General features: G+C 51.7%; 1 protein-coding gene across 4 annotated transcripts in view; it reads right to left on the bottom strand.

The window, feature by feature from the left end:
• The window catches only part of KCNIP1 (potassium voltage-gated channel interacting protein 1), a 422,953-nt gene that overhangs the window by 259,683 nt on the left and 137,239 nt on the right, over positions 1-26,031 (bottom strand). For 3 of the 4 annotated variants that reach the window (XM_060400219.1, XM_004016861.6, XM_004016860.6), the window contains exon 1: positions 9,197-9,789. The exons of the other annotated variant lie outside the window; for it this stretch is intronic. Coding sequence is in view for 2 of the 3 variants with exons in the window: in XM_004016861.6 (XP_004016910.1) it covers positions 9,197-9,257 (61 nt within the window). In the remaining variant the exon portion in view is untranslated. Of the gene's footprint in view, positions 1-9,196; positions 9,790-26,031 lie in introns of those variants that run through there. 4 annotated transcript variants of the gene reach the window in all.

The raw sequence follows: 26,031 nt of genomic DNA, 5'->3' as shown, positions 1-26,031 counted from the left end.
GCCCGTGGTCCTGGAAGCAAAGCAGACGAGGATGAACCGTGCCCCTTCATCGACCTTCAGAGGGCACAGATCTTGGGGGTACCGCTAGGGTGACGACTTGTGGAATCAAGACTCAGGATCTCTCTTGGCTGGAATAACATTTTAAATTAGCAAATTAAAAATTAATGGGAGTATATAATCCTACTTTTCTGTTTCACTTAAGGAAGAAAAAAGATTAAAAAAAAGATCAATTGCAGAAACGCTCATCTGGGGACATCTGACTTCTTGGCAATTCATATAAAAACAAGCAATAGCAAATGCCACGCTGTATATTAATGCATATATATGGAATCTAGAAAAATGGCACTGATGGACCTATTTGTAGGGCGGGAATAGAAGCTCAGATGTAGACTCGTGGACAAAGGTGGCGGGGGAAGGAGTGGGGTACAGACTGAGAGACAGCATGGACACATACACGCCATCACAGGGAGAACAGCCAGCCAGCGGGGAGCCGCTGTCTCACACAGGGAGCTCAGCTCGGGGCTCTGCGACAACCTAAAGGGGTAGGATGGGGCGGTGTGGGAGGCCAAGGAGGAAGAGGAATCTCTGTATGCTTACGGCTGACCCACATTGCTGTACAGCAGAAGCTAACACAGCATTGTAAAACAATTACGATGCCAAAAACAGAAAAAACAGTGAAGGGGACGCCTGGGGTTCAAATGCCAGGGCTGACGCGCGAGCTGTGTGACTGTAGGCAGATTGCTTGTCTTCTCGGGACTTGTTTGGTTATCCTAAAATGACACTTCAACCAGAAAGTTTCAAAAGTCCCTACCAGTTTGATATATAATCCTGTAGTTACATATATACATATATGATACACACACACACACATTATAATCTGTGCTCTAAGTCAATGCTTCTCCAACTTCAGGGGCCTCCAAGCCACCAGGAGACCCTGTTAAGATGCAGGATTCAGCAGGGGCCTGAGACTCTGCTTTCCTAGTGAGCTCCCAGCTGATGCAGAAGCTACTGGTGTGAGGACCACGCTTTGAGCGGCATGGTTCCGAGACAGCAGTCATTTGCCTCTCACGCACCTTTGCTATATTCAGACCACTGTATCTTACATGCCAGGTTGTGTTTAATCCCCATAAGGACTTTGGAGGTAATTACTACTGATATCTTAATTCTCTGGATGTGCATACGAATGTTCACAGAGGCAAAGGGACCTGCCTGAGGTCAAACAGCTAATAAGTGGCAGAGCCAGGTTTTGAATCCAGGTCTGTCTAACCAAAACCATGTGTCCATACCTGCCATTCCACATACATGCGTGTGATACAGATTTAGGCCAACGTTTGGCTAAGAACGGGAAGGAAATTAATGAGACAGCAGAAGGCAAACACGCCAGCAAGTTCTTGCCTTTGTTTATTTTGCAAAGATGGCCGCTCATCCACCCACTGACCCCTCCCTGCCTCTCGGGACCCCCTGAAAACACAGACCGATTCTAACAGCCTTGGAGGAATTTAAGCATTCCATCCTTCTCTGACAGGCAACGACGGCTATAACAAAGGAAGAATTTAGTTCACAGAAATGATGGGAGCAGAGGAGAGATGTTTAATCCTGTTAATGAATCTGCTAGTTGGCCTTCTGCCCCCAATCCTTTCATATTCGGGCATCAGATTAAATGAAGATGGATCCAGGGTGGTCGGGGATGGGGTGAAAAGCATTTTTTTCAAGGCCTGCAGATGGTTTGGTGGTTCCATATGGCGAAATGAGGTCCTTAGTCTATCCCTGGATGCCTTCTCCCCACCTCCACACACACCCCGTTTTGGCTTGAGGCGAGGTCAGGAGGGAGGAGGCTGGTGAGGTTAAGAGCTCAGGCTCTGGGGTCAGCCAGAATCAGGCTTTGCCCTCCAGATGCTGTGAGACATACGGACAAGGCACTTCCCTTCCTGGAATCTCAGTTTCCTCGTCAACAACATGGAAACTGTACTAGGGTCTGTTCTCCAGGGTTGGGTTGTTGTTGAGTCATTAAGTTGTGTCCAGCTTTTTGCAACTCCATGGACTGCAGCACTCCAGGCTCCTCTGTCCTTCACTGTAGCCCCGAGTTTGCTCAAACTCATGTCCATTGAGTCGGTGATGCCATCCAACCATCTCGTCCTCTGTCATCCCCTTCTCCTCCTGCCCTCAATCTTTCCCAGAACCAGGGTCATTCCCAATGAGCTGGCTCTTTGCATCAGGTGGCCAAAGTATTGGGAGCATGTTAATAAAATAACCCACAAAAGGGTAGAGCAAGGTGCCCAGCAAAGAGCAAGGCCAGGTCAACGTTTGCCATCACTATTATTATTAACCCTGGTAGGTGATCCACGTTCTCCTGTCTCATCACTGGGAATTTCTTCCATCATCTAAAACGCACAGCTTCCCATAGGAATCACCAGAGAAACTGCCCGGGATTCTGGTGGCCATAGTTGTGATGGCTCTGGGGCCCAGAGAGGTGGACTCAGAGGTCACAGGTCCAAGGCACAGAGCTCACCAAGGAAGGCCCAGTCACAGTACAGATGGAGCAACAGCGGAGAAAGGGGCCTGCCCTGAGATGGGACAAAAGGCAACGGCAAAGCCAGTACTGCCTCGGGTTGTTAAATCACCTCACCTCCCATGAAGCACAGTGCGTACTGTCTCCCGGGGCCCCTCCGCAGCCCCATAAGGGAGACAAGGGGGACGCTGTCTGGTCCTCATTTCAGAGAGGAGGAAACAGGCTCAGAGAGGTTCACCTAAGAAGTCACCGAGCCAGAGTTAGAGCCCAAGTCTTACTTCAACCAGAGATCCTAACCACTGCACACCCTCTTCCTGATTCCCTGATCTGAGTTGAGTGCACCTTCCACTGCCCCTCACTGCCCCAGTGAAGCTTTCAGTTTCACCTGGAATAACAAGGATTAATCCAGTGTTCTCTTCCCTGGGGTATGGGACGTGATGGCCCAGCTGACGACAGCTACTCCCTAAAGATGACCCATTTAAATCACTACCTGGAGGATGGAGAAGCACTTAAAGTCAGGTTGTCTGCAGGTCCCAGGGCTCTCTCGGTCAGTCTTTCAGACACACAGACACACACACAGACGCCTTCTCTCTCCCCCAGTACTGTTCGTCCTCTGCCTGATGAACGGGAACATCACCGCCAGGGCCATTATGCAGAACTTTGCAGCCCTCCTCCCCATGAGTAGCCCCGAATTCCTCATCTGTGCTGCCGCATTCCTGTACTACTTGGAGCCGTCAAGGACTCGTATCCTGGTCTATCCATCCTTACCTCTGGGCAGACAACATCCATCAGCATCAGGCCCTGACAGGGGCCCTAGAATAAGACTCATTCCCTGAGAGTAGTCAGAGATAAATGTGCACGTCCGTACTCACATAATGCTTGGAACTGTAGCCGAGGGAAGGAGTGGTAACTGGGGGAGCAGGGCAGAGAGGAAGGTACTTTGCTTGCAAGAGCTTGGGAGCAGGTGATATTGAATGAGGCCTTAACGGGTGTATAGGAGTTTGCAATAAACAGGGAGGAGGAAGAAGAGTGGGGAGGCCAAAGGGGATCTCGGGTAGAGACATCAGGGAAGCAATGTTCAAGGACACATGCGATTGCTCAGTGAACAAATAACTAAGTGCAAAGATACACGGATTTTTTTAATCCCACTCAGACAAAATAAAGGGCAATGTGAAATACAAGGGAGGCCACGGTGGGTCAGTCTTCACTTGAGGTTTTCGAATCAATCAACAAAAGAGTGAAAGCTGAGAGATATTTTCCCACCTTCCCCAAAGACACCACACTCCTACTGATAAAAAAAAAAAAAAGTGACCAGGACTCTTCTTAACTGAGTTTATAATTTTCATCTCTCCAAGAAGCGGCACCTCTTATATGTCTACTGTTAACTAACTGAACTAAGGTTTCCTGTACCACTGACTCCTCCCAAGTTTCACAGTAGGGGGCTTAGATCCGGGACCCGGGGCGCAGGACTATCAGTGCTTTTCATGCAAAGGCAGTCTGCTATCACAGCCTTTCTGGGACTTCATTGACCGCTCACTAGTTTGTAGATCCATTCATGCACGCAAGCACTCATTTCTTCAGTCACTCCTTCCGTCATTCATCTGACCCTTCATTTGCTTCGTCACTCATCCGTTCATTTCTCTATCTCTTCATTCAGTCACTCATCCATTCATTTCTTCATCTCTTCATTCAGTCACTCATTCATTCTTCCACTCACTCATAATGTACGCACTCCTTTGCACCTTTACAAAGCAAAACCTTTTCAGATATACAAAGAGGTCCTTTTCTGGGGGCCAGACAAAAACTCCCACTGAGGTTAGGCAGCAGCAGTCCATCCTTCAGCCTTTCCCGTCTCCTGACCCTTGTTTGCCTCGAGCTCCAGTGACTCTCTTCTGGGATGGAGGGACCAGAGCTGTGCCTGACCCTGCGTGTGGTCTCCCATACTTATGTGACTCTCAGGGGGCTGGCAAACAGGAACACTGCTCTCAGCCTTTCCCTGCTAAACGGTAAACAGGCTTAGTACAGTCCCTGGACAAAGCTAATTCAAAGCCAGCAGACCAAATAACAGATTCATTTCAGGGAAAGGGCTCGTAACTGAAATTCCAGAGGGAAGCTAACTTTTCCACCAGGGCCTGCAATTCTAGGAAATAACAGAGAATGGCCAAGCATCCCATTACTTATAAATCGTAAGATTTATGGGGTGCCTACTATGTGCAAGGAATGAAGATGGGGGCTGTGAAGAATGATTCAGAGTAACGCAAAGTTGACATTCTGAGGGTGGGGGGAGGGGTTAAACCTCCATCAGTTGCCTTATTTAAAGCATGACTTGAGAGTCAGGAGAATGTCCATCTAAAGGATTAAGGAATGTAGATGGGAGAAGTTGCTTCTTTCTGGGGCTTGGGGAAGCCTTCCTGAATGTAGAAATAGCTGAGTGGGGACTTGGAATGTGAGTTGAATTTTAACTGTTAGACAAGGAAGTGGGGGAAAGGGTAACACAGAGCTAAAACGACAGACAAAGATGCAGAAACAAGTAATGCTCAAGACATGAACGCCCCTGCACAGCAGCATTCCTCTTTCAGACATAAGAAAGCTGGCATCTCCAAGGTGAGATGACTTGCAAAGGCCCTGAGCCCAGGGCTGTGTGAGGGCGGCACTGCCGCTCTCCATCTCGTCGCCTCCCGCCGGCCTCGCGGACTGTGCCTCGCTGAGCGTGCTGCTCTGAGAACAAACCAAACCTGACCTCAGCAGGAGCGTGCTCCCACAGGGTCTTTAAAATTCCAAGATGCTCACTGATCTAGGAGTGAGGGGAACAGTCCCGTATTTGTCTCTAATTTGCCACGTGGCCTCAGAAAAGCATCTGAAAGCCACGAGATTTTGTTGGCTCATCTGTTCAACGAACACCCTGGAGACCCCAGGCTCGGCCCTCGCCGAAGGCTCTGAACGCTTTCCCTCGACCACGGAGGACTGACAGCCCGACCACCCCTGCAGTGGGATGTCCCCCTCAATTCTCTGGCCCCTCCCTCCACAGGTCCAGCTGCTGCCCTGTGCAGTTCTCCTCTAATCACCCCTGACCTGCCAACCCTTTAAGCCCAGAGCTGTGTCTTTTGTATGACAAGCACATACAAAGCTATTAGAACCAGAAACCCTATCTGGAATGCAGAGTCTGAATCTCTAAAGCAGGACTTCTCCCATTCTTAATTAAAACAAAGATTCCAAACAGAGAGGAGGACAGGAAATTAATGTGAAAGTTTTTCATTCAGTGACATAGCTCTTAAATTATTTCAGATTTCTATTGCCTTCTGGAAGCTCTCCCTGAACACCTAGGTTGGGCTAGGCACATCCCTGCCCTCGGCACTAAATCTTGTGGAGCTTTACATGTATGTGATTCCAAATTATATTTCCAAAACACGCAGGGTATTTGTTGACTAAGATACAACGCTTTCAGGAATAGCCACAAAGCAGAGGTCAGCGGCGGCTGCGGCAATAGGACCCTCATCTGAGCACGTGGGATTTAGGTCCTAGTTTCCTGGACATGGCAGGAAGAAGGCTCCAGAAATGAGTGGTGGGGATTCCCACAGGCACAGACTACTTCCAGGATGGCTTACTCTAGGCATTTGGAAGCTCCAAACAGTAGAGCCATAAATTGAATAGTGGTTAAAATTTGCTGACTACGTATCATGTAGCAGAGCTTGTGCTAAGCATTTGATTTGCATTATCCTGAAATCCGCACCACACAACAGCTATTTTAAGATTATAACTACTACTGTCCCTGTTTTCTAGTTGAGAAAAATAAGGCTTAGTCATACAGTCAGTAAGTGGTAGCGCCTGGATTTGAACCCAGCAGGAAGATGGATCCCTGAGTTGGAAAATCTCCACCACTCTCTTCTGACTGTTTCTGATTAGATCTGAGCCTGAGGTCTCAGAGATCATAGTGGCAGCTCTGCGAAGAACATCAGCAACAGAAATCTTCAAAGTTGAGAGCCGGGTGGAAGCTGAGAAAATGTCTCATGTAATTTTCCCCTTTAACAAAGGTGAAACTGAGGTTGCCATGGGGCAGAGATCTGACCAGGAAGTGATCTCTGATCACTAGCCTTTCCAGTCAGTTTCCAAGTCCCCCTTCTCTGCAGAAAGGGTCTTCTGCTGATCAGCCTTCCGCCGAGCAACACAGGAAGATAAGTCACTGCTCCAGGGAGAATGCTTGGGGGAATGCATGGAGCTGTGTATGCGGTGTGCTAAGTCACTTCAGTCTTGTCTAACTCTTTGTGACCTTATGGACTGTAGCTCACCAGGCTCCTCTGTCCACGGGATTCTCCTGGCAAGAGTACTGGAGTTTGCTGTCCCGCCCTCCTTCAGGGAGTCTTCCCCACCTGCATCTCTTACGTCTCCTGCATTGGGAGGCAGGTTCTTTACTATTAGCCCCACCAGGAAAGCCTGTGTGGAGCTGGAGACCCAGACAATTCCAGCCAGCGTGCAGGGGCTTTGTGCAAGTGGGGCCGAGTGGACACCCCGGGCTCAGACAGCTTGTCAATAGCCCTGGACCTGCAATGAGCTTCAAACAAGCATTATTCTGAGAGTTAAGTGACAATGGGTGGATAAAGCACCTACCACTGTGTCAGGCACACAGCGGGGGCTCGCTGAGTGCTGGTGCCCCTCTTTCCTTCCTTAGACTCCTAGGAGAGAGAAGCAAAGAGCTCTGGCCTCTGGGAATCTTGCAGGAATTTGTCTGGGATGACCTGGAGTTTTGAGTAAAAGGGAATGGTGGATGGCAATGTCTGAGTGATGCCTGAGCTCTTCATCTCTGCCCGGTCCTTCATGAGGACTGTATCCTCTGTATCCTCCATATCCATCATTCAACTGACCTTGGCATCTTTCAACAGTCTCCTCCGGGTCCCTGGTGGGTGCAGCGAACACAGTAATCCACGCATGGTCCTCCCTCTCCTTACTCCCTCCACAACCTGTTTTCTGCCTGGAGACAGTATGCCTGTCCCTTTTATGGATAAGAAAACTGAGGCTTAGACAGGTGAAGGGATTTTCCTGAAGTCACATAAGAAGGGAGTGATGGGCCTGAGGTTTGCACCCAGACTGTTGGGCTCTAGGGTCCAAGATCTTTCTGTGACACCTAGCTGCCTCCCAGGATGCAAATCCTTGAGTTTCTTGTCCCCACAGTACTTTGGCCTCTGGGACCTCATGGTGGTCGGATGGTGGTTGAGGGGCGGGAGTCCAGGATTTGGCACTGAGCTTTGTCCCCAGTCATCCGTGAGGAGTGGGGCTCAATGTCAAGGTTGTAGGCCAAGGCTTGCAGACCTCTCCTGCCTAGGAATGGTAAGAAGGCAACCAGTCCCTTTCCTGCCAGAAGGACGTATAACTCAGCTGGACATATGGGTGGAGGCCTCTTTCCCACGTTCTAGGCTCAGAATGCCAACCCAGCTTCATCACCTAAGATCTTCACGCAGATATCTTATTCCTCAGTATTCAGCCAGCCTGAGGTCTCTGTGGACTGGGCCAGATGCCAAGGCCCCTCGTCGAGAAGTTATTCTTCAAGAGGTAGCTCTGCGATGCAGACTTCCCCAAGGAACCAGGAAGACCAACCAAGTCCTGGCAGTGGACCCTGGGGTCCACCATTATCCTGACGCTGATCTAATCACCAGCCAGCATAAGGGGTAGCTCTAACCCTACCTGGAGCCAGAACCTGGGCTCCAACAGCAGAACTTGGAGGTTTAATGGTCAGGTTACTTAAAATCTTTCTACCACTCACAAGAGTATTTGAGCATAAAGTCCGAACAAACCAAACCCACATGTTCTTTTTCCTAACTGCATCCAGTGTCTTTATTCCAACAACCAACTTTCAAGCAGGTGGATAGGAGGTCTGCATAGACCCCCGCGGTGCAACACGTCTTCCCCGATTTCCCATGGACCGCGGGGCAACTGTGCCACTGGCCAGACTGGGCTTATCTCAGCTGGCACCCAGGCAGAGAAGGGACTCCAGGATATTATGCTTTCTAATCCCTGATGTTAGCACACCTCTCCGCCAGACCTTGACAGTGCCCTCAGCTCCTCAGCGGTGCCCAGAGCATGGCAGCATCTAGTATGATGCCCTGGCTCCTGACGCCCTGAGCCACCACCACACAGCCTTGGAAGTTTTACCACCTGATGGCAGCTGACTCCTTTTGGCTTGCAGAGGCTTATTGGGGTGGGCAGACAGCACTCTCTCCTTGATGACCAGCCCCCAAGTCTGCATGGCATCGCTGCCCAGGAGGGAGTTCAGTGTGAATGTGCCGGCACCCTCCCCGGATGCCCACAGCCGTCTATGGGAATGGGGAGAGCTTCCCAACATTTACACCCAGATAATTCAGCCCCGCCCCCGCACTCCCCCCTCTCCCCGCGTGAATTTGCCTCTGCCTTCTGCGCTGAGCGAGTCCCCCGGGGGTAGGGTCGTGGTACCTGGTGTCCCAGAGAGGTCCCGTGGTCCCTGAGGTCAGAATCCACTCTGGCCCTCTCCTCTGCGAGCTCACCTACGTTCACACGAATCCTCCCGCCTGATTCTTACTCCTGTGGATACAGGAACCTAAACCTGCTCTTCATGGACAGGAGGCTCCGGGCCACGGGGAACAAGAAGCACACCCCTGCCCAGCCCCGAGCACCCCCCAAACCAGCCAGGGGAACAAAAGGAAGCAGGAAGTGGCTTACCTTTCGAGGGTCGTCTTTGTTTGGTTTGCAGAGAGGAGAAGGTGCCCATGACGGCCCCCATGGCAGCGAAGACTTGTGTGCGACTTGGGACCTCGGGCCCTGCCCCTCCCCTCCCCTGGAAGGAAAGCAGTGTGGATCTTCCACTCCGAATCGGAGGAGATTAAAAAAAAAAAAAAAAAAGCACCCGGCAGCTTGCTGCAGCTTGGTATTCAGCGAGTGTGGGGCTGGGGCGCTGGGAGCCTTTCCTTTCCTTCTTCAGCCCCGCACAGGCACTGACTCACAGGGCCAGCGGCTCCTCGCGAGCCTCCGGACCCGAGCCCGGCCGCTCCCCTCGCCGAGGGTGGAGGACGACGAAGCCTGTCTGGCGCTGGACACCCGGCCGGCGCTCCCGCGCGGCCGAAGCTCCCGAGCCGGCGCCGCGTGCGGTGCGGGAGCCGCGCTCGCCCGCCCCTCCTGCCGCACGCTCCGCTCCCCTCCCGGCGCTCGGGCTGGGTCTCGGGGGGCCGAGTACCAATCATGAATGAACAGAGCAGGGACGGCGTGGAGCGGAGCCGCGCGCCCGCCCGCCTGCCTGCCGCGCTCCAGGCGAGTCTGAGCCGCGCTCGCGGAGAGCGGCAGGCGGGCAGCCCCGGAGGGGCGGGGCGGGGCCGGAGCGCACGGGGGCGCCGGGGGCTGAGGGCTGGCGCGTGGGTGGGGTTCAGGGGGAGGCAGATTGCCCCTCCGGAGAACGTGTGTGGCCCGTGTCGGGTGCCTTGTTTCATTTGTCTTCATGGAAAATCTTATTTAATCCACTTCCTGAATTCACGGGGTGAGAAAAAAGTCTGCTCCACCCAGGGAGGGGTGAATAGGGGTAAGAGCAACTGGGATGTCTTGTTTTCCCAGTAGTCATGTATTGAGGTGAGAGTTGGACCATAAAGAAAGCTGAGCGCCGAAAAATTGATGTTTTTGAACTGTGGTGTTGGAGAAGACTCTTGAGAGGCCCTTGGACTGCAAGGAGATCAAACCTGTCAATCCTAAAGAAAATCAATCCTGAATATTCATCGAAAGGACTGGTGCTGAAGCTGAAGCTCCAATACTTCGGCCACCTGGTATGAAGGGCCAACTCTTTGGAAAAGACCCTGATGCTGGGAAAGATTGAAGGCAGGAGGAGAAGGGGATGACAGAGGATGAGATGGTTGGATGGCATCATCGGCTCGATGGACATGAGTTTGAGCAAGCTCTGAGGGTTGGTGATGGACAAGGAAGCCTGGGGTGCTGCAGTCCATGGGGTCACAAAGAGTCAGACATGACTGAGCAACTGTACAACAAAGGGCAAGAAATTTCCCTCAAGTTACCCATCCAGGATATGGGACTAGAACTTGGAGCCTGGGGCTCTGTCCTGGGAACCTCCCGGGAACACTTCTGTAGGCACATGAGGACAGCTGTGGGCCACTGAGCTGGGGAGCTCACCTCTGGGTCCCACCAGATTTTAAGCCTCAGGTCTCCTGACTAGCAAGCAGTGCAGGGCTTCTCTGTGTCCCTGAGTTCCAGAATCCTGGATAATGGAGCAGAACAGGTAGGAGCCTGGCCCTGCCTCCTTCCTGCCCTCCCTGTTGGAGAAGAAGGGTGGGGGTGGGGCTGAAGCCAGGGATACAGCAGGACCTAGGATGGCCAGGACTTAAGGAGCAGAGGGGTCATTGCTGGGGAAGGGGTGATGGAGCCTCACTGCAGCCTCCAGGTCTCTCAGACGTCTCTTGACGGAGCACCAAGCCACTTCACCTGCAGCCTCTGCTCATCTCTGCACTACCTGAGTGACCAGGATCGGCCCTTGAGAGTTTACTAAAGGCTAGGAGGCCATTATCTCATTTCCTCCACCCCCAAGGCTTTTTAAAGAAGCAATGAAAGTCGCTCAGTCTTGTCTGACTCTTTGTGACCCCATGTACTATACCCTGCCAGGATCCTCTATCCATGGAATTCTCCAGGCAAGAATACTGGAATGGGTAGCTGTTCCCTTCTCAAAGGGATCTTCCCAACCCAGGGATTGAACCCAGGTCCGCTGCATTGCAGACGAATTCTTTACTGTTTGAGCCACCGGGAAAACCCTTGAAGAAGCAGAGTACAGATAAATTGCAGGCTAGAACTCCATGGAGACAGCGGGAGCCTCCCGTCACTCACTTGGCTGTAGGGGCCGTTTATCCTGCTGTTCTGAATGGTGCACTCACTAAGGTGATCTCGGCCAGCCCCAACCAACCTTGGTTTCCATGGCTGTGGCTCCGTCTACGCTGGAAGGTGAGCCAGCTCACACACCATCTCCAGCTCTGACCCTCCCTCATCCATCCTGTTATGGACTAAATGTTTGTGTCCTCCCCGAGTTCATATGTTGGAACCCTAATCTCCAGAATGGCAGTGTATGGAGATGCAACCTCTAAGGAAGTGATGAAGATTTAACTGAGGTCATAAGGGTGGGGCCCTGACCCTGTGGAATTAGTGTCCTTACTGCCCATAGAAGAACAGGCATCAGATCCCCACCACCACCGCATGATCAAGGAAAGACCATGTGCACACACAGCAAGAAGGCAGCCATCTGCAACCCATGGGGAGAGCGCTCACGGGATTCTGCCAGCACCCCACCTGAATCTTGGACTTCTGGTCTCCAAAACTGTGAGAAAATAAACTTCTGTTGTTTAAGCCATCTAGTCTGTGACATCTTGCTATAGCAGCCTGAGCAGACAAACACACACGCACAGCCTGCCCACACCCTCAGAAGTCTCTGGAGCCAAGGTCTTGCCTTCCCTCTGACATGAGCACCCACATAGGGCTCCTTAGGCCACCCCCAGGAGGCTGTTCAGGGGGAAAGGATACGATGGTCAGAGACCCGCAGAGGTCCTGCGGCAGCACAGTGCACTTGTCTGTTTACGTGACACACAAGCTGTGTTCCTTGCTTCCCTCTCTCATCACTGCTGCTCCAGTCATATCTCTTCCCGTCCCTGTGGACAAGGGCAGGTCACTGAGTTCCCACCACACACAGAGGCAGCAGTGTCAGATTAAGAGCATGAATCGGCGGGGGTGGGGGGTTCTGCTAGATGTGGGTTCAATTCCCAGCTTTGCCCCTTATTAGCTGTGTGACTTTGGGCCTGATAAGCCCTTTCTCTGAACCCTATGTCCCCCCTCTGTGGTCGGCATTAGTGCCTACCTTGTAGTATTGTGTGGGCTTCCCTGACGGCTCAGGGGGTAAAGAATCTGCCTGCAATGCAAGAGGCCCAGGAGACACAGGTTCCATCCCTGGGTTGGGAAGATCCCCTGCAGTAGGAAGTGGCAATCCACTCCAGTATGCTTGCCTGGCAAATCCCATGGACAGGGGAACCCGGCAGGATACAGTCCATGGGGTCACAAAGAGACATGACTGAGCACAGGGCACGCACAGTATTGCCACTAAGGGCGGTGCAGTTGTGTGTGTGAGGCCCTCAGTGTGTGCCCAGCACAGACCAGGAAGGCCGGGGAGAGTGCACCGCCGCTGCCTGGCTGCCTGGGGCCAGGCGCGAGCCTTGCGAAAAGCGAGGAAGCCACCACCTTCCCCTCGGCTTCCATCTTTGCTCTTCATCTGTTTCAGAGGAAATCTATTCTCAGGATCCCCATCTGGTATTAAAAGACTCAGATTAGTTAAGGAAGGGAATGTGGTTGGCACCTGATTATGTGCAATTCAGCACTCTGCTAGCTGCTGTCTTGTACCATTTCCCAAATGTTCCACATGCTTAAGTCTGGCCTCCTTGAATAGATTGTGAGCTGTTAGAAAGCAAAGCATACACCCCCTTCCCCTGTCCTCCTCCCAGCATAGCTCAGCCTGGCCCAGGACATCTTGAGTGTCCCACAGACACTCTCACTGAGGTCACTCAGGGAGGGGAAAGGGGCCCACCCCACTTCTCTTTCTGCACGTGAATTTAGACTGGACTGCTTCATCAGTAAAATGTGAGCAGGCCTCCTTCAAGTTTTGGTATGAGGGATGGGTTGGATAAGGTAAAGGAAAAATGTTTTATCTCTCTGTAAATCACTCTGCAAATACCCTTTATTATTTGTTCTGGGGTTAATTTAGGTATTCATTTATTCATTCATTCAACGTATATTTATTGGGACTTCCCTGGTGATCCAGTGATTAAGACTTTGGCTTTCCATGCAGGGAGTGTGAGTTTAATCCCTGGTCAGAGAGCTAAGATCCCACTGCCTTGTGGCCAAAACATAAAACGGAAGCAATATTGTAATAAATTAAATAGAGACTTTAAAAATAGTCCACATTAAAAAAAAACTACTTAAATAGACACTTTGAAAAAAAAGTGTATATTTATTAAGCAACATCTACTTGCTAGGCATTATTCTAAATACATGGATCAGTACTGAATAAGAAGCAGCAAGAGTCCCTGCCCTTTTGGAGCTGATCTAGGGCTGAGGGCAGTCAGATGCTCGCATCTTTACACACAGCAATCAGGAGGGAGGGAGTGAATATGGAATAAGGTGGTGGCGGACGCTCAGAAGCCAGGTAGGTTAAGTTTTTGCAAACTGCAGGTGATGTCACAAGTACTGATAGATCTCCAGAGGGCAGCGAAGCAGATAGAGCTTTCAACTCAGGAACATTAGGCTTCAAATGTGGGGTTTGTTTTGTGACCTTGAGCATGTTTTTTTGATCTTTGAAAGCCTCACTCTGCACATTTGCGAGAGGAACAATCCCACCAATGTCATTGGCAGGATGAGATTAAAATCGATTGTGATAGCAAAAGCACTCGGCACAGGGTTTCCCTGCTTGGAGCACAGTCCTGGCTCAGAACATGCTAACTTTATTCCTCAGCCTCCTCTTGGGTCTCCTTTGCAAGCACTTTCTTCCCCACCTTCCTAGAAGCTAGAAAAGACCTTAGTGTAGGACCTGAGCTTGGGAAGTGACTCTCCTGGGCCATGTCCTCAAGCAGCAAGCGTGGCCTCATCTGTCGAGGCTGATTATGCCCCGTGAGGGAGAAAGGCTGATGTGGACTGCGAGGGGGATGCGAAGGAAACCAGGACCCAGGCTCTGCCCTTCACGTCCTGACAGCTGCACTGCCTCAAGGGTTCCCCCTTCATGCTCCAGTGCTGGAACAGTCTCCACCAGGGGCTGAGATGAGTTCAGACAAAGTGCAGCCACCCACGCAGCCTAGACACTGGCAGCAAAGCCCTTCTGAGTTTCCCAGATCCAGGGAGGGGGAAATGATGTGCCAGAGCACCTCAGCTTGCATTATCTGAACAGTATTACACGTTGCGGAGGTCAGGGAAGTCATGGGTGCCACACTAGGCTAGCATAATGCAGGTGCTTCATGAACGGCTCTCAGGGGCTGGATGGAAGGATGGCTGGAAGGAGGAAGGGTGAAGAGGTGGAGTAAAATGTTCACACACATTGAAATACCGGATGAAAACTGTGACACCTCTTTCCCAAAAGAACAGGGCATGCTTGCACTCACAATTGGCATTAAGTTTTGTGGTGTTCACGACTCTCTGTATTGAAGCACATTTATGGACCCCTGGTTAAGAAAATCTTTCCTCAGGAGGAGAGACTGTATGAAGGGATTTGATCCAGCCACTTCTTAGCTGAGCTTAACTTCTCTAAGACGCAGTTTCAACTTCTGTAAAATGGAGGTAATAATTATGCCAGTTGCTTAGGGTTGTTGTGAGGGTTGAATGAGAAGCATTCAAGGGCTTTAGCATAGTGACTGGCAGGTTGCAAGGCTCCAGGAAGGATGCTCGTCATCACTAACATCATTATTAAACTTTGCTCACTCACTCATCCATCCAGTCACAATTTGATGAGTGCATTTAGTGAGCACTTCCTGTTTATCACACTCTAAGTGGGTCTCTGGGTTGCAGAAGTTGATGCTCACTGGCTTGGAGAATTCACAGTCCAAGGGACAAAGGACAGATACACACCGCCTGTAACATCCCAGGCTTTGCCAGGAAACAATGGGAATGACCGCTCCAGCTCTGCCAGTGAAGAAAGCGGGAAAGTGCAAGCGCTGGTCGCTCAGCCGTCTCTGACTTTTTTGCAATCGCATGGACTGTAGCCCGCCAGGCTCCTCTGTCCATGGGATTCTCCAGGCAAGAGTACTATAGTGGGTTGCCATTCCCTTCTCCAGGGGATCTTCCCAACCTAGGGATCAAATACAGGTTTCCCACATTGCAGGCAGATTATTTATCATCTGAGGCACCAGGGAAGCCCACCAGTGAAGAAACAGGCCCTTAAACTTGGTCAGGCTGGCCTGCCCCACTCTAAGTCCCACCCCAAAGTCTGGACTCTGCAAGGTTAGGGGCCTAGGGCAGGAGGTCCAAGGGCAGAGTGGAGGTGGGGTGGAGACAACCAGTGTGGAACTGGGTAACAAGGGATGGGGCGGGAGGTCGAGGTGAGGGTTAGGGGCAGAGCGAGGCTGAGGTGGGGTAGAGGTGGCCCTGATAATTGTCATAGTGGCAGGGTGGACAGGTGATGCTGAAATGATTGGGGCAATGGGGACAGAAATCATGGGCAGGATTTCTTATCTGCACAAAATATGGATTCATCAGTTCAGTTCAGTCGCTCAGTCGTGTCTGACTCTGCGACCCCATGGACTGCAGGACACCAGGCTTCCCTGTCCATCACCAACTCCTGGAGCCTACTCAAACTCATGTCAATTGCGTCGGTGATGCCATCCAACCATCTCATCCTCTGTCGTCCCCTTCTCCTCCCACCTTCAATTGTTCCCAGCCTCAGGGTCTTTTCCAGTGAGTTGGTTCTTTGCATCAGGTGGCCAAAGTATTGGAGTTTCAGCTTCAGCATCAGATTATTCACCTATAATCTTGGGTAAATGTCCAGGAGTCAACTGCATTCATGCCCCTTCTTTATTCTCCTTAGGTTATGTAACAGTTACGTTAGCAATGATAGCCACCATCTATGGAATCCTTACTGTGTGCCAGTCACATACCCAGTCCTTCTTATTCGTTTCAGTACCCCATAAGGTAGGTACTCTCATTATGCCCCATTTTATAAACGAGGCAAACAAAGCACAGTCAGGTTAAGCGACCTGCCCAGCGTCACACAGCAAATAAGTGGTGGAACTAGTCTCGAACTTAGATGATCTGACCTCAGAGCCCACACTGCCTGTGTAGCCCCAAGTCCTCCAGCTGCTGCTGCAACTGATTTCTTCTAGCACTGTTTCTCTGGGGATTCACAGCGATGGTCTGGCATCTTAGAGCTGAGGCACAGATAAGGAGAGGAGTCTGGCCCTAAGGGCTGCCCTCACCCATTCCCTTAGTGCCTGGGGGCTGCAGCTATGGCCACCCGCCTGCAGGGCCACCAGCCTAGAGGCACACTGGGTCTGTTCTCACTCCAGGGCTTCTACAGGCTAGAGGCCCCCGGAAAAAGTGAGCAGGGAGGGAAGGCGGGAGCAGCAGCCGTGCTGTGCGATGATTAGGAATGATACCAGCAATAAGCGCCCCTGGCCCTGCATGGCCGGCTGATCCCGTCAGTGCGGGCTCCCAGCTCGCCAGCTCTGCTGCAGCAGCTGGAACCTGAAGAGGGAGGAAGGAGCGTGGAGCAGAGTCGTGGCTGCTGTCGCCCTGAGGGCTGCCTCTGGGACAGGGCTGCAGAACTGAGGCCACTTAAAGCTACCAGCTATCTGTCGACGTTTCCTGTGCTTTGTCCTTTGACCACACACCCTGCACCACAGTAGAGACTTGTGCCATTTACTGCCTGGGTAGAGATGACATAGAATCAGTGCAGTCACCTTTTAGGATTTTGACTTATGAAGACTCTGGTTTAAGATGAAAGGCCAGTTGGGGAGCAGAAAGAGACATGTGTCCTTGGCCCACCACAGGCACAGCATGCAGCCCTGAAACCCCAGACTGTGGAGAAATCGAGGAATGGGGGGCGCCTCACCCATTTCCTAAGTAGAACAGGTCAGTGGACACAGCCCTGAGTCCCTCCTCCAGTCCCACCAGCCCTCTATGTGGGCAGTGCCTCTTTTTCACTGGCCTGTGCATCCTTTCTGCTGAGTCTGGCAAGGAGAAGACTCTTTCCCCTGCCCCCAGGAGGGGCATGGCCCAGAAAACCCCAGAGGACCAGCAAACCTTGGTTCTAGCATGGGGGGCCCAGCTGTGACCTGGGTGGCTCTGTGACCACAGAACGTACAGGGGCCGGGATTCCCAGGGACTCTCTGCCTGCAGAGGTTATAGGCTGCACATTGATGATAGAGTCCATCCCACAACTCGGTTCTTCATGATAAGCCCCCAGAACAATGTTCAGGCAAATCTGAGGGGTTGGGGCATCCTAAGTTTTTTGAGATTTCATTTATGCCCCCAATTCCCTAAAATGGAAACTTGGAATAGAAATTAAGTTCAGCAATTTAAGAAATAAGCAAAGTAGTAGTCATGTATAGATGTGAAAGTTGGGCCATAAAGAAGGCAGAGCGCTATAAAATTGATGCTTTCAAACTCTGGTGTTGGAGAAGACCCTTGAGAGTCCCTAGGACTTCAAGGAAATCAAACCAGTCCATCCTAAAGGAAATCAACCCTGAATATTCATTGGAAGGACTGATGCTGAAGCTGAAACTCCAATACTTTGGCCACCTGATGTGAAGAGCTGACTTATTGGAAAAGACCCTGATGCTGGAAAGATTGAAGGCAGGAGGAGAAGGGGATGACAGAGGATGAGATGGTTGGATGGCATCATCGACTCAATGGACATGAGTTTGAACAAGCTCTGGGATGTTGAAGGACAGGGAAGCCTGGGGTGCTGCAGTCCATGGGGTCACAAAGAGTCGGACACAACTGAGCAACTGAAAAACAACAAACTCTTCTGGCATAACTGAAGAAGTTGGCTGAAATTCTTAGCTACTCAGAAAGCAATTCTCACTCTACCCCAGTGGCTCTGCTCTTGTGTCCATTTTACAGATTAGCAAACTGAGGGGCAGAGAGGTGATGTGATTTGCCCCGGGCCACAAAGCTGGACTGGGCTGTAGCATCAGGATTTGAACCCAGTTCTATCTGTTCTCAAAGCTCATGCTGTTAACGCAACAAGGGAAAACAGCAGTGGATGGGGGAAGGGAAGAGAAGGAAGTCAGAGGACACAGAGCAGCAGCAGAAGAACCAGGGGGAGAGTGGGGGCTCTCTACTCACCCTCCCTCCTGGGGTGGCTGCCCTGGGTCACAGGAGGATGGCTGCGAAGAGCCTCTGTGTTGGCTCAGAGGCCACCAGGGACGTGGGCACGGCAGCTGGCCCCTGGTCACCTGGCCTGCGGGTGGCGGGTGGTGGGGAAGGCAGATCAGCCCCTCCAGGAGCAGGGGCATCACCCGTGCTCCCCAGGCACTCCCGGTAACCCCTTTCTGAGCGGTCAGGCTGGCCCTCTCCCCACCCCTCCCCCTGGGTTGAGGCCGCCTTCCCAGGCTGCCCCAGACACTGGCTTGACAGCAGCAGCGTTTCCAGATGACCTCTCCTTCTGTCGCCTCTTCCTGCGCTGGGCTGGCCCCTAGGGACCGAGAGGGCTGGGCTCCAGCCGGTGCTGACCGACAGTCCAGGGCTCTCCTTCTCTGGACTGCCATTTGCATGGTGCATTAGTATTCGTGCCCGCAGCTCAGGGCTGTTCCGGATGGCAGATGCTGTGCGCATGAGTGGCGTGCCATAAGGACTTGAAGCGGTTTGCTGGAATCCAGGCCACTGAGTAAAAGGACATGGAGGAAGGCTGCAGAGCACACCAGGCTCCTTGCCTGCTTCCTGCTTCCCGTGCTGTCAGACCTGGAATCTGCCGTTTCTACCGTGTATGTATGAGATCCCAGCCAACCCCTCCAGCGGCCTGACCAGCATCTGCTGAGCCCCTGCTCCGCTCCACCTGCCCCAGCTTGGTGCCAGAGATGCAGAGAGAGGTGAAGTGTCTTGCTCCCGGCCCTCAGAAAGCTCACAGTCCTGTGAGGACAGTGGCATATTAGCTGTTTGAAGATGGGCATGAGCCCCAGGTAATCAGCTCAGAGCTCTATAGCAGCTCAGAAAAGGGACATCTAATTCAACCCAAAGAAGAACAGTGGGGTAAGGGAGGGCAGTCAGGCATAGCTTCTCAAAAGCAGAGATGCTGGGTCTTCAAAAATGAGTTGGAATTTGCCAGCCAAACCCCACTGTGAACACATGGCTGTGCTTTTTAACTGGACCCACAAGAGCCACATTCCAGCTCACTCTCGTGGTGGTGCCCCCATGGGCAGAGCATCACCAACTCCACCTATGGATTTCCAGAACATATAGCTGGATCGACTTGGGGGAAAGCTGGTCCAGCCACCATGGGTGACGACGTGATAAAACCCATGAGGGATGATTGAAGTGAGCGATGGAACCATCCCCAAACAGTCAGAGATGCAGAGGGTTGACACTGGTAAATATCTCCAGAGTTGGGAACTTTGTGGTTTCAGAATGCAACCCGATCTAGTATTTTACCATTTACCCAGAACCAGACTCACCCTGGTCTCACCAATGTCTGCTAAGCTGAAGAACTTTTACTCACAATACTCCTGGAAGCAGAGAATTGGGGCGAAAGAAGCTGAGATGAAGGAAACAGCAAGACCCAGGCCCCACAGAAGGAATGTGCTGGGGACTCCAGACAGAGAGAGGAGTCAGGGACAGGGTCCGGAGGAGGCCAGGGGGCCACGCTGTGCAAGGCCTGTGGTCCTTGGTGCAGGATTTGTTTTATGCTGAGAGCAGTGAAGGGGCATGGGTGACTTTTTTTTTTCACTTTTTATTTTGAAAAGATGATAGACTCACAAGAAGTTGCAAAAATAGTACAGAAAAGTCCTGTGTGCCCTTTATCCAGTGTCCCCCAGAGATAACATCTGTAGCTATACAGTTGACGGGTACGGTTGTCACTATGGATTGACACTGGTGAAATCCAGACCGTGTTCAGACATCACCAGTTCTACGTGCACTCATTTGTCTGTGTGTGTGTATATGTGCGCACGTGTGCGTGCCTAGTGTGTGCTATTCTACCACATGTGCATACTGATATAACTGCCAGCAAAGTCAAGACGCCCAACGGTGTAATGTTCCACCATTACAGAGGAACCAACTCTCCATGCTCCCCCTTTGCGGTTGCCCACCCGCCTGCATCCTGTCACCAGGAAAGAATAGCAAGACAGGGAGGATCTGAGCGCTGTCTGCTGGGCCAAGGGCACGACCTATCCCCTTTGATGCCCTAGGAGCCTCTCAGCAGAGCAGGTTCACCATGAATACAGATTGCTTTGAATGTCCCCACTTTGCAGTTGAGGAGCAAGAACAGACAAGTTAAGCAACTTGAGGTCCCGCTGCCTTCTCATGATTTAGCTGCTGCTGCTGCTGCTGCTGCTAAGCCGCTCCAGTCCAGGCTGTCTCTGTTTAGATGATCCCAACAACTTTGTGCAGAGCGTGGTGTGTTGACCATGTGTCCCGGAGCAGAGGCCAGGGAGCTGTGCAGAACCCACTCTCTCACTTCAAGGTCTCATCCCTTAATCTCTTTGTACTTCTCTGTCCCCAGGGGTGAAACAGTCTATCAACTTCAAATAGTCACGGTGAAGAATTGATTGCAAAATACTCGCACAGTGCCAAGCATAAGGGAAAAAGCATCTTTGTTCCCCAAATGCCAGCAATGACCCAAAAGTACTGAAGAGAAATTGCCGCTCCTCTTCCCCCTCCCACTCCCGTCTCCGTGGGGAAGGTGGGGGTGATCTCAGAGGGTGAGTGGCCCTCCACTCGGTAGCTCAGGCGCTTCTCACAGCTGCCTCAGCTCACGGCCCCACACATGGCACACACTCCAGGGCCTGTCCTCTTGGCTCTGGGGTGAAGGGAACAGGCAGGGCACCCCCAGCTCTCAGTTGTTCTTGGGACCCTATGGCTAAGTTCTCTTCCTGAGACTGGAAGCTCTGGCTTCAGCCTGCCTCCTCCAATGTGGCTTTCGACAGAGATAAAGCCCATACCTTCATCCACATTGAACATCTCTATTTCTCACATGGTCCACAAGAAACGAATGGGATTGATGGTGACCGTTAAACTCAAAAGCCAAGCACTGTTCTGGGCACAGAATCTCTGCCTTAAATAACGCCACAGTTTTGTTTAGAGTGATTTGCTCAGAATTACTGAGAGACGTGTGTGTAGGGGGGAGCTGTTTGGGAGTGGGAAGGGCAGAGGATGAAGGGAGGGTCAAGGAAGATGGAGAGAAAAAGAGAGAAGCTAGGGGTCGGATAGCTCTGGGGTCTTCAAAGGGCACCGAGGGGGATCGGATGGGTCAGCCGCTGCCCTGGGGTCCCCCTGCCTGATGCCATCAGCTCAAGCCATCACCCCCACCAAGTCTGCCCTGGCCCCGCGTCTGGCAGCCAGCAGGCAGTCTCATTCCCTTTCTGCCCAAAGGAACGGACTCTTGGTTTCCGGCAGCATGGCTCCTCCTTCCTCAAGAGGGATTCCTGCCTGCGCCTGGCGGCCACCTTCCATCTTTCGGGGTTAAACGCCGAGGTGAGCTATGGGGTCTTGCTCTCCCTCCCCGTCTCTTTAGCGCCAGGAACCCCCTGGCTGCTCAGTCACCACCAGGGGGCCATGGGGTCAGCCTCCGCGCCTGGCTCGCCTCCTGCCCTCCAACCTCCAGGCAGCGGGCACATCCTTCCCCTCCAACAGTAATGAAATCTCCCCTCTGCTAGGTGCCCGGCCGCGTTTGGGGTCAGCATTTTCACTCACTCAGCTCAGCCCTGTGCTCCAGCTCGGTAATTACACCCCACACCTCATCGCAGACAGGCCTGACTCAGCCCACAGGGCTGGCTTCCCTGAGCCATCACCTCCTGGAAGCTTAAACAGGCCTCTCTGGTCCATAGGGACTGTCGGTGTGTGACTTTGTTCCCTTTTCTGGGTCCTCACCTGTCATCCGCTCACATTGTTGCCTCTCCCCCAACACACAGATTCAGGACAACCCACCCAGGCCTCCCTCTGCTCCACCTGGCTGAATCCTGTCCCTCACTCCTGGCTTCACTCATGTCGCATCTCCCCCAGGAAGCCCTCCTGGGTTTCACCACACCACCCCCTTCTATGTTCAGGCTCTTGCAGTGACTGCTTGCTTCTCTGAGCCTGAACAGCTAGCACTGGGCGTGGTTCCTTGTTGTTCAGTTACTCAGTCGCGTCTGACTCTTTTGCGGCATCATGGACTGTAGCCCACCAGGCTCCTCTGTCCATGGGATTTCCCAGGCAAGAACAATGGAGGGAGTTGCTATTTCCCACTCCAGGGGATCCTCCTGACCCAGGGATTAAACTCACATCTCCTGCATGACCAGGTGGATTCTTTACCACTGAACCACCTGAGAAGCCCCTATGGTTTTTTATAGGTACATAAAATGCATTGTGACTAGGTGAACTGGCGGGTGGGTGAATGGGTGTACCCTCATACATCTGACTTCTCCCTCTGACTCTTAACCGCCTGTTCTTTGGCTTTGCTTTTTAACTGCTTCACATAGAAAGATGACCCTGAAAGGAAGGGACCTAAGTGTCATTTACTCATTCCCCGGGCACACTCAGTAAAGCCTTGTAGTCTGCACCAGGCATGAGGCGTGAGACTATGGAAGAGCTAATAAAGTATGTCTCCGCCCTTGAGGAGCTCTGTCTAATGCCATGGCCCCTGTCTTGTAGGGACCCTCTTGAAAATAGGATGGAATCTGTGGACCCTCTCTTGAGAAACATACACACACACACACACACACACACATTAAACGTGAGTCAATTTCAAGACCTCCTGAAATCCCTGGCCACAGTTTAAAAGCCCCTGGCCTGGTGAGAAACACATTAATAGACGATTTTAATGTCTTTTTCTAAGGGCTGTGCCAGGAGGCCTGGCCAGCTCATAACCGAGGGTCAGAAAAGATGAAGTGATTAGCTCACTTGGAGTGGGATGATGTGTCTCAGGGAGACTGGAATCAAGGAAGAGATTTCAGAAGGGCTGGATCTCGAGCGGTGAGTAGAAATTTACCAGACAGGGAAAGGGAGAGGAGAAGGAAGATGAGCAGGAGCGAGCCCACGCGAAATAGTGACTGCTAGGGGCGGGGGGGGGAGAAGGATTGGGAGTGACTGCTTTTTCCAGTGGTCAGGTATGGAGGCGAGAGTTGGCCTGTGAAGAAGGCTGAGCGCCAAAGAACTGATGCTTTTGAACTGTGGTGTTGGAGAAGACTCTTGAGAGTCCCTTGGACTGCAAGGAGATCCAACCAGTCCATTCTGAAGGAGATCAGCCCTGGGTGTTCTTTGGAAAGAATGATGCTAAAGCTGAAAGTCCAGCACTTTGGCCATCTCATGCGAAGAGTTGACTCATTGGGAAAGACTCTGATGCTGGGAGGGATTGGGGGCAGGAGGAGAAGGGGACGACCGAGGATGAGATGGCTGGATGGCATCACTGACTCGATGGATGTGAGTGAGTGAACTCCGGGAGTTGGTGATGGACAGGGAGGCCTGGCGTGCTGTGATTCACGGGGTCGCAAAGAGTCTGGACATGACTGAGTGACGGAACTGCTAAAGCACTGGGGTTTCTTTCCCGGGTGATGAAAATGCTCTGTGATTAGATAGTGTTGAGGGCTGTGCAGTTTCGTGACTATGCTAAAACTCTGAATTAATTTTATGGCATGTGAATTATGATTCTTAGTTCTATGTGCCAATCTGGCAAAGCCATGGTGCCCAGTTGTTTGGTCAGACACTAATCTAGATGTTGCTGTGAAGGCATTTTTTAGATAAGATTAGCATTTAAAGTAGTAAACTCTGAGTAAAACAGATTACCTCCTGTAGTGTGGGTGGGTCTCATCCAATCAGTTGAACATCCTAAGAGAAAAAGGCTGAAGTCCCTTGGGGAAAAGGGTTTCTGCCTCCAGACTGTCAAGCTGCAACATCCATGCTTCCTCAGGTCTCCAGCCTGTCAACTTACCCTGCAGATAGATTCCAGACTTACCAGCTTCCACAGACATGTCAATCTCTCTTTCTCTCTCTCTCTCTCTCAGTATAAACATAGCCTATTGGCTCCATTTCTTTGGAGACCTCTGATTAATACCTTAATTACATCTCAAGTCTAAAATTTTATTAGTAGAGGACTGATTAAATAAATAATGGTAAAACCATAAAACACAAGTACACAAGCATGAGCCAGGATGGAACCCTCAGGGTGTATGTAATAAGGTGGCTCAGCATGACAGGCAGAGACAGGAGGGAGCTGGTTGGGGCAGGCAGGAGCAGGCACAGCCATGCAAAGCCTTGATTATCATGCCAGGCTTCTAGTGCCTGCAGGACAGTGAGCTATTAGTTAGGGTTATTTTTGGTTGCAAGCAACAGAAACTGATGCTAATTAACTTCAACAGAAGAAAGAAGCCATGAGTAGACTATGGAGATGCTCACATCCAGAAAAGACTTAATCAAATCCAGAACCTACCAGGAACCAGGGCCATTCCAGGAGAAAGGCACCAGGAATTCATGGATAGGGTTTCTTTAGGATAAATCAATCACCACTACTTTTGGTTCTAGGATACTGTGGTCAGTCTTAGAAAAGAGAATCTGATTGGCCACATTTTAGTCCCTGTGCCCAACTCTTAAATGGCGAGGGCAAGGCAGGACCCCATGTACAACTTTTCTGCCAGTTGGGTGTTATCTGGGAAGCCGTCAGTGTGTTACTGCTGGGGAAATGAGGACGGGGGCTGGCAGACAGATCCGCAGGAATGCATGGTGCAGACGACACTGGGATCCTGGCGCAGCCAATGGACGCGAGCAGGGGTTTGGTGTTCACTGAACCGTATTGTGGAGTCTTCATTCCAACCACGACAGTGTCCCTGTACTGGGCTGTGTCAGGACCACAGACACCCTGTTGTCAGGGAACAGACTATTTAGTGGGAGGACTGGAGCTGCTTTGGGCTTCTAGCTGTGTGCCGTTTGATCAAGTCACTTAGCCTCTCTGAAACTCAGCATCCTCATCTGTCTAGGGCAGGCCATTGTGTGCACCTCCTAGGCTTCCTAGGAGATTAAACGTGGAGACACGTGCAACAGAACCTGGTTCAGGGTCTGACAGGTTCCAAGGGCTCTGTTCTCCTTCGGGGACCGTCTCCAGTCTTGACAATGATGCTAAGTCAAGCAGAATGACATAGGGGCCTTGTCAAGTCAATTTCCAATTAAACAGAGACTAGTCATGATCTAGGCTGGGCCTGGGGCCAAGGATGTGGGTCTTGGTACAGGAATCAGGTCTTTTATCTTTGGGCGCCCTGATTTCTCTTGTCATGTGCCCTACCCTTCCTGAAGGCTGTCTGCCTCCATCTGAGTCTGTGTCTTCAGCAGCCCCCTCTCCCTTGCCTCTGAGAGGTGGAGGGTGGGGCCCATAGAGACTCAGACCTGCCCAGCTCCTTTGCAGATTCCCGGAGGTGGCTTCCAAAACAGTCCCTCCAAATTCGCATGACTCTGAAGGTGGGGTGTCAGTGGGGGCTGCTGTTGCCCCCTAGGGCTCAGCTCTGGGCCATCAGACACCCTCTTTGTCCAGGGCTGGGCTCTGTGTGTTTGAGTTTGGAATATGGAGGAAGAGTGTGTCAAGGAGGGACAATGCCACTGCTGGAAGGAAGTTGGGTTCCTTTACTAGACCCAAGACAAAGGCCCCACCCAGGCCAGGATTTCTGTGAAGGTGTGAAGAATCAACTCTAACTCCCACTGGCTATGGCTGGAGAGGAAGGGTAAATGGGAAAGAAGCAGGAAAGAGGGAGAGAGCCAGAAAGCTGGGCAGAAAACGGGATTGAGAGAAAGGGAGGGGATCAGAAGGTGAAGAGATCAAGGAGCCAGACAGAGCAAGGAGCCCAGCTGAGTGATACCAGTGAGGGAGA

Source organism: Ovis aries, chromosome 16 (assembly GCF_016772045.2).
Source record: "Ovis aries strain OAR_USU_Benz2616 breed Rambouillet chromosome 16, ARS-UI_Ramb_v3.0, whole genome shotgun sequence".
NCBI lineage: Eukaryota > Metazoa > Chordata > Mammalia > Artiodactyla > Bovidae > Ovis > Ovis aries.
Note: the sequence above shows the minus strand (reverse complement) of the source record. Positions and strands in the feature narration are given on the sequence as shown.